At 39.3% G+C, this 8635-nt stretch overlaps 2 protein-coding genes across 2 annotated transcripts in view; both read left to right on the forward strand.

Moving 5' to 3' along the window:
• The window catches only part of LOC108674165 (nose resistant to fluoxetine protein 6-like), an 11934-nt gene extending 9402 nt beyond the window's left edge, over positions 1-2532 (forward strand). Inside the window, exons 11-13 of the mRNA XM_018162074.2 lie at positions 658-748; positions 1585-1684; positions 2403-2532. Of these exons, the coding sequence (XP_018017563.1) occupies positions 658-748; positions 1585-1684; positions 2403-2532 (321 nt within the window). The remainder of the gene's footprint in view (positions 1-657; positions 749-1584; positions 1685-2402) is intronic.
• Positions 2533-2940: 408 nt separating this feature from the next.
• Positions 2941-6185, forward strand: LOC108674170 (O-acyltransferase like protein). The gene is made up of 4 exons (XM_018162081.1): positions 2941-2994; positions 4119-4323; positions 4932-5074; positions 5951-6185. The coding sequence occupies exons 2-4, from the start codon at positions 4128-4130 to the stop codon at positions 6065-6067; spliced, it is 456 nt and encodes a 151-aa protein (XP_018017570.1). The 5' UTR covers positions 2941-2994; positions 4119-4127; the 3' UTR covers positions 6068-6185.
• The last annotated feature ends 2450 nt before the right edge of the window (positions 6186-8635 follow it).

Consider the following 8635-nt stretch of genomic DNA (forward strand, 5'->3'; position numbering starts at 1 on the left):
GTATACAAGTATGCTCATGGTTTGTACAAGGTCCCAGAAGGATTACTAGAATTTGAAACAAGAACCAACACCAGGGGCCACAGCTACAAACTAAAAAAACTGCGGTGTAACTTATCCACGCGACAACATTTCTTCTCGCTTCGAGTCACCAACATGTGGAACAGCCTCCCTGACGATATTGTTGACGCTCCTAGTATGAACACGTTCAAGAACAGACTAGACAAGGCCATGCATGAGCATATGTTTAGTCTTAAAATGCCTCGGATCCTACGGAACAACTGAAATCTAGAAGCGATTTGAAATCTACCGTCCGTTGAAAAGATTTGATCAAGAGGCCAGTCTAGACAAGAAAAGTACAAGAATCGGCGACAGGCCTATCCAGGCCTATTCTTCAATGCCGAAGATACTATACTATACTACTACTACTATACCATATGATCACCGCCTTGACGCTAGCACAAAGAGACATTCGTGTTCATTGACAACCATGTGCTATACTTATTCCTCAATAGAACAATTTTGTTCGATAAACATAGCACTGACTTGGCGCGAAACGTCGTAATCTAGCGACGTTCAACTGCCCCAACTGTTATTTTTCAATATATTAAATCAGTGTTGTATTTTTTCTACGTAACTAAGTGGCCGCTCTCCCTTCAGTGCATCGGCACAAGCTGGTACATTGGAGCAGACTTGCAATTGCACCTCGTCGCCCCCTTCATCCTACTGCCAATGAAGCTCCTGGATTACAGTAAAATTTGTAATTTAAGTTACACATTTCATTCTGCTTTCACTAAGCATACCAAAGACGGAGACATCGAAAACTATTTATTCGAATAACTATAATGTGCTATTATGCTATATTCCACTTATTTTAACATACAACTCCCTTCTTTAGATATTATTTGCATTAATATATCTTCGCGACGAAGAAATTGTAGCGAGACAATAGTGTTCCGCACGCTAAGCGTTTGTTTGTCATTCGTCTTTGTTGACCTGATTGTAATTCTGGAGAATTGGTCAAATAATTTGAGGTTATACAGATGATCGATAATAATGTGATTTAAACGCATGATTACATGCTATATATATTGAACATAACATTAGGTATCGCATCTGTATAACCGATCATTATGGTGGAGTTTGCGATAGAAGCTTGCGTACCTCCGAAACTTTCTCTTCACTATATTTCTGACGGTAGCAAGGAAGACCATAGCAATTTTCAATTTCAAATACACTTTTAATTCTGGATATAGCAACCCTGTAATTATTAAGGCTGCGGCCACTTTAGATTACTGAGGACGCGTAAGCAGTGCACTTGAATCAAGCAGTAAGGCCGCCTTTTTCTGAGCAGAAACTGAATAATAAACCTATTTAATTTTTCTGGATAATTGGAAATCTTTCACAGTAACCGGGATAAATCTTTTGATCAAACACAAATAATGTTCAAACTATGTGAAATTTCTCAGTAGAAGAGGTATCCAAAAGTTATCATTATCACTTCAACGTATTATTAATTATTAGAGTATTATCATTTATATTACAATAATTATTATCTACTGATGTTGCTAACATTCTACTTCACAGAGTTGCTGTACCTTCTCGTTTTGGTGATCGTTTTTTCGGTTGTAAAAGGAAGCTTGGTCGTCGCCCATGGCCTCATCCTCGCCCCTCTGCTAGACGCCTCGTAAGCTGTATTTTAATTCTGTCCTCAGCAGACCTTGACTTCCAAACTTGAGGCTTCGTGAGCGGATTTTATTCGGTCCTAAATAGGCCTTCAGTTCCTCACTTGAGGCTTTATGAGTGGGTTTTATTCGGTCCTAAATAAGGCCTCACTTCCCCTCTCGAGGCTTTGTGAGTGGGTTTCATTCGGTCCGAAATAGCGTTTTATTCGGTCCTCAGCACATTCCCTCTTGAGGCTTCGTGAGTGGGTTTTATTCGGTCCTAGATAGGCCCTCATTTTCCCTCTTGAGGCGTAGGCTTTTTTCTTATTAAGACTTATTAATGTTCCCCCTCTTTTTTTGCGTAGGTTTTATTCGGTCCAAAACTTCCCCTCTTTAGGCTTCGTGAGCGGATTTTATTCGGTCCTAAATAGCTTTCATTTCCCTACTGAACGCCTCTTCGGTGGTGCTTTATTCAGCCTCAAATAGACTTCCACATCCATGCTTGAAGCTTCGTGAGTGAACTTTCTTCGAGATATTTTGTTTTCACGTGCACAATGAATGCCATGCTATCCATTATGAAACTATCATGGTAGACGGCTATCATGTTTCAGCGCTTATACAGTGACATGCATATACTAATCTTTTAAAAATCCATGGATGATTTTTCAAATTTCACGACATGATTTATGGGCAAGAAACGTGTGCACGATGACCTGATACATTCGTTGTTATTCGTGTCAGTCCTTCAGAGATGGACGCGTACAACTCATTCGTGTCCTACACTCCGTACGTCCGGGCGGCGCCCTTCTTCGTTGGTTCTTTGTACGCCATCACACCAATGCACGTAACTATGCGCCACCAATGCACGTAACTGTGCGCCAGCAACATACATGACGATGCATGACTGAAAAGCTTTAAATTATATGAAAAATTATCGGTAATTCGTTTTCTAATGAAAATTTTACTCCAAAGATTTATAATTTAATTAATTTCTGATGTATTTCGTCAATCAAGACTCTAAAGTTGAGTAAAGTTTGGCTTACATTTTAAACACCATATAACTGCTGTCAAACTTCTAGTTAGTATCTGACTGTTCTGACTGTTTCATTGACGTTCATGTTTATATTTATTATTAACGTTCATTTTATATTATTATTGACGTTCATGTTTATATTGTCCACATTGCAGCATCAACGCCTTTGTGTGCACTTAATCTAATGTCTGACGAATATTTACTACAGGCAAATATTAATGCATTGGAAGCTACATTTATTATTCGTTACAGACTGGACAACTTGCCCGACTGAAGTGGCTGCAGCTTCTAAAGAATAAGGTATAATATTACAGAAAATATTATTATTTCTAAATATATTATTATTCGTTGTCAGAAATATTGTTCAAAATATCGTCACTAAAAAACATTTTATTCTTCACATTATTCTTCGCACAGGAATGTTATTAAAAATTTATCAGTATTAAACGTATTAATATTCTTAATATTAAGTCATAAACTTCATTATTTTGTCATGTGAAACATACATTTCTCGGACATTCATTTACTGATGTCGCGCGCTGCAATTAATTTTTCTGCAAAATTCCTACCTTTCTTCAAAATATTTCTTGTTAATTACCTGCTGCTCTTAGGTTTCAATTCATATAATTTGGGTGCAATTTTTGTAAGTCTTTATTATGCCATTATCGGTAGCAGACTACCGACAGTAAAGAAAGTATTTTTCCTATTCACGAAGGGTTATGTGAAGCATATTATGATATGAGCTCCATATCATCATGCATCTTCGTTTTTTAATGCGTTTCTATGATTGTGATCACAATTATTAATGCCGCAATTATTCCCCTTAAATTTATAAGCTGCTATCATTATCATAAAGAATTGAATTTACTTGCATCCTTCTGACGTTTCTGGGACGTTCGTTGGCACGTCCACTCGAGTAATAATGATCACAATCATTAATTGGAAATAGATTAAGCATTTTCTATTAGACTAACTTTATGTAGTGAACATTAAGGACAGTGAACATTAAGTGAACATTAAGTATGTTCATTATTGCGAACATTAAGGATAAGCCAAGCCTCGGCTGAAAACCATGCAAGTGCTGGGCAGGGTGGTGCAATGGTTACAGTTCAGAGTGGCAAGATTGGAGCAGTGAGTTGTCGGTTCGACCACAGCTACCTGCGACAGTCCTGGTCAAAATCGTACGGTTAAACACAGCGAAATTAGAGCAGTGGGTTGCATGTTCGGGACAGGCAACAATTAAGCTGTGAAAATCCTGTGTTTTCAGAATTCGCCACATATGTAATGGCCTAATCAACGGTGACACTGCTATCACTATTACTAACTGCGGCAGGTGATGCAGATGTCGAGGTGGTTGGTGTTTGTAGAGACTTGTGGCCGCTGTGGTGTTTGGGCTCTCAGGCAGGAACTGCTACCACTTACAGGTGGTGCGTATGGTGGGGTGGTTGGTGTTCGCCGTGACAGCTGCGGCGCTGGTATTCGGTCTCTCAGGCAGGAACTACTACCACTTACTGGGCGCCACTCATTCCTACAGCGATGTAGAGTCGTTCTTCTACGCGAGTTTCTCGTCGACGGCGTGGGCGATATGCGTGGGCTGGCTGGTGCTCACGAGCTACTGTGGATGTGGAGGTGGGTTCGAATGTCGAGATGGGTGCAATTCTCTAATCGTTTTGCACAAACTCACATCGATTCCGCCGATGCAAATCGATAAGCTTATCGCCTCTGTTACCAAAACTGATTACGATAGAAATTTCATTCGATTATTTGTACTCATTCAGTTGCTGCATGTCAATCCAACATTGCTGAAGATCTTTGGTATAACAATTAGCAGTTTAACCTGGCTTTTCTGGGTAACCAAATGTTTCTCAATAACTCCGGCCGTTAATCATGAACCATCTTCTTATCGAGGCAATGCATGGTAGCATGGATGCCATTTTAGACAGATGTGTCTACTTAGTTATAGTTTTAGAAAGCTGTAAATATCTGGATATTGTAAAGTACCTCTTTTGTCCTGAACATCTCGACTCGTTTCGCCACCATCCCGAATCCCCACTGAATGCTAAAAATTGTCTTTTTTTGTCGCTGATCGGAACAAAGCTCAATGGATCAACTCGTATTGAATAAAAAAATAATGAGACGTAGATGTTTACTTTGGATTCACCCGCAAGTTCGGAACAACAGTGAATGTGTTTTCGCGCACATAGGCTCATTATCTCATCTTACTTCTCATGTTGCAGGAGGCTTGGGCACTCTGCTTTCTCATCCTGTCTGGGTGCTGCCTAGCCGGGTGACGTACTCAGTCTTCGTGCTCTCACTACCGTTTCATCTCATGATCTCCTACTCCGTTCACCGCTTCTTCTTCGTTTCAACTTTCTCTTTCGTGAGTGGCCATGTTGTTTTCTACCAGAGTTCATCTTGTTATCGTCGTTGTGTTTGAAATCTAACCCTTCTTAGGAACAACTCAGGTAGCGGACGAGTCAGGACGGTAAAAAGAAAGGAAAGGTCAGTGGAATAGTAGAGGAAGAAAAAAGGAGATCTCCCCAAATGGGCTTTGCCGCTAGAAGACAGGTGAACCGTGGGACGAACAAATGTAGAAGAAGAGATGAGATTTTGGAGAGGATCTCGGCTTCCGGCGACTGCCATCTAAACGATCACTGCTTCACTAAACGAGTAAGATTCTAAAAAGTTGGTAAAATTCTAGTAAACTTTATTGTCCTAAGAGAATCTGGGTCAGTGTTAGGCGGACTGGGCGGTAGAGTATGCCTTCCTCGAAAAAAAATCCGGGACGAGGGTAAGGGCAGCTACGACGCTGTAGTTTTCGGATGTCCTAGCGGATGTGCGTGGGTATTTTTCTTCTAAAGACCGAATGTCCTCCGCAAACTGAGAGGCAACGAATTAATCGAAATAAGATCGCATTGTAAGCGTGGCTATGCGTTAAGCGCTCTAGAGTTTGGCGTTTTTGCTCCGTAAATTGCGTCAAACGTTTCTGAATTTATCTGCATTGTGCATGGTGCCTCCATTGATGATAGCACAGCCATATTGTGTCTGTGCATAGCCAGACGCTAAATATGTTTAGTTAATGGAAGTGCCAGCCATGTTGTGTACCGTGAGCTATCTGCAATGATGAAAGTTTATAGGCAATGACCAATTGCGAGCCGTCAAATGAAGTCCTTCGTCCGTTACGTAACATACACAAAAACTCCAACATCATAACATCAGTGAAAACCAAAACTTCAAACTTTTTGTTCGTTTCCAGGTCCTGAGCTACGTTGGCATCACTGTGATATGCTTCCAGGCGGCCTTCCTTATCAGCTTGGTGGCCGAGTCACCGTACATCGCATTGTCGAAATTAGCACGCTCGCCTCGATCTTAGTTAGGATTAGCAATAGCAACCTATCGAACTATTATGTGATCATCTCAACCATTGTCTCTAGTTTTTCGTGCATGATTATCCAAATAATTGTACGTCTGTAGTTTGCCTCCTATGACATTCAGAAGCAGGTGATCTTTCGAATCGCGTTAGCCTGTGGCGGTAATTCCCCGAGATACCATCCCATGCGCAGGATTCCTAAAACCAAATTTTAACACACCTCTCGTCCATTCCTCACCATCCCCAGTACTGAACAGGCTAGAAACCAGGTTTCCCGTGTAAATACAAAAAGTAAATAACAAATTTTCGTGCAATAAATTCAGACCATAACGCAATAATTTATTTTGTAAGTGCAGGAGAAAGAAAAAACGGTTATATTTTCCTTCAATGTACTTCTTCGTTCTTTTTTCTGGTCTCGCTTATCAGAAGCCAGGACGACCGACCAAAATGATAAGAGCTTTTACGGAACACAACAGCTCAATAAGTTGACTTTCATTTAATGCTACAAAACTGTTATGTTATGTTTAATGATTGGAAATGCAATGAAACATCAACGTAAATAGCATTCATGTGTAAAATCTTACAATATTGTTATATCGTATGATTATATTTTGGATAGGATTACGTATGAAATATAAAGATCATTGCTATCTCACTCACCTGAACCGATTAACTCGCAAATGTTGTCATATAGACTGAACAATTTCATTATTTTCAAATGAATTCAATTAGAATGAATTTACATTTCCCTTGAAATTAGTCTATGATATTACACTTCAAGCCCCAATTGAATTTAGTCTCCCGTTTATTATAGGAATAATGCCAGATAAAAAGTTGGCAAGGTTTGTGCACTCGTACGTACCTCGGCATCATACTTATACGACGCATAAACAATTATTATTTGTTATTGTCCACCTTCATTTGTTGTAGGGTAAGTGGTGCTCAGTTTTATACTATATAATAAGTCAGTAAAATATATTTATTCTACGATGATTTATTTCATCGGTCCTAAGTCTGATGCCAGCTACCTAATGCATCAACTAAGGTGAATACAAAAAAATATTTTCACTTGAATACGTCAAGGACCATAATAGACACTATATGATTTAACATATTGGTTTAGATATTTAAATGCTTATTTTTCCTTTATAATCTATTTTTTTTTCATCCAAATGATCGCTCGCCGTGCTTCTTTCGTTGGTTTTCTAAGGGTGTATTTTTCAAGGTCATTTGAGATATTGAGAAATTACGTGGAAAAAGTTAACAGGAAATCGAAATGAAACTACGTTCGTATTGGAATTCGTTGAAAATCAATGACACGTCGAAGCTAAAATAAATTATATGGTGTAAAGGATATGAACACACATAAAGACGAACCATCACATTGATCATGTTCAGCACTTTACCGAGCCTGTGTTATGCCATTCATCAGTAACTATCGTAGTTAGTTTTGTTTCCGGAACTATCAGCGGACGTCGCCAACTGCCTAACTATCGACCACGCAACCAAGTGCTCCTGCGTGGACTGCGTGGACAGCACACAGGCCGTACTTTCAAAACTCGCTTGATTACACGTAGTGGCCTTGATTACACGTAGTGGCCTCGCTTGATTACACGTAGTGGCCTTGATTACACTTAGTGATCTTGTTTACACGTAGTGGCCTTGATTACACGTAGTGGCCTTGATTACACGTAGTGGCCTCGCTTGATTCCGCGTAGTGGCCTAGGTACACGTATATAGCGGCCTATAAGAACATGTAACGGCCGATTTCTTGCCTGTGATTGGTGGGTTTATCTTAAAGGCCATTAGTGTTTGGCTGCGGTGCTCACTAAAAATTTCCATTCAATTTTTTCATTACTATTCTATCCCCTACACTGGTCTGTCGCGCATCCTTCAATTACATTGTAAACACAATATAAATCAGTGAATGAATGATCTTATGATAACATTAATAGTCAAATCTGCGTCGCTGCAATGAATCTTAATTATTCTTGGTGTGATTGATTATTTGTTTCCTTAAAATGGTCAATTAGCCGCTACAAATCATGCGAACCCTTAACCCTGGAAGTTAAGTCGCCAGTTAAGACCTCGACTAAATTAGGGAATACAATGCATCACGGTCAATAATGTCAATATATGTCAATAAATTAACATTGGATGACACTGAAGTGTTTCATTTGTATGATTGCATAACCATGAAAATATCACCACACGTATATTACTAACAGGAAAACTCTACACAAAATTCAAAGTCGGGTGATGCTACTGAACGCTACTGCTATACAAGATCGAGCCAAATTGATGAAGCTGCCACCATGTTCAACATCAAGTTTATTCTATCAAGTTCTATAACTATTGCCTATTTGCTTAGTTTCTTTGACGAAAAAATCAACTTAAGCACGTGTCATAACATTTTTAATGTCGAAAGCACCATGAATATTCAGCTGCTTCATATTGTGTTCAGATCTCCTTTAAATTTGTTAGTGAAGCAAACAAGGTTGATTTCTTGATGAGTCATAAATTTTTTATTTACTTCACTTTTAATAAGCTAATTTATATCGGACGATTTCA

The sequence above is a fragment of the Hyalella azteca genome, unplaced genomic scaffold, assembly GCF_000764305.2.
Source record: "Hyalella azteca isolate HAZT.00-mixed unplaced genomic scaffold, Hazt_2.0.2 contig3199, whole genome shotgun sequence".
Classification (NCBI taxonomy): domain Eukaryota; kingdom Metazoa; phylum Arthropoda; class Malacostraca; order Amphipoda; family Hyalellidae; genus Hyalella; species Hyalella azteca.

Excerpts from the sequence above, each read along its gene's own strand:
- LOC108674170 (XM_018162081.1), top strand. The coding sequence starts at position 4,128 with ATGGTGGGGTGGTTGGTGTTCGCCGTGACAGCTGCGGCGCTGGTATTC. Across the intron at positions 4,324-4,931 it reads GAGCTACTGTGGATGTGGAG|GAGGCTTGGGCACTCTGCTT; the intron begins GTGGGTTCGAAT and ends CTCATGTTGCAG. Across the intron at positions 5,075-5,950 it reads TCGTTTCAACTTTCTCTTTC|GTCCTGAGCTACGTTGGCAT; the intron begins GTGAGTGGCCAT and ends GTTCGTTTCCAG.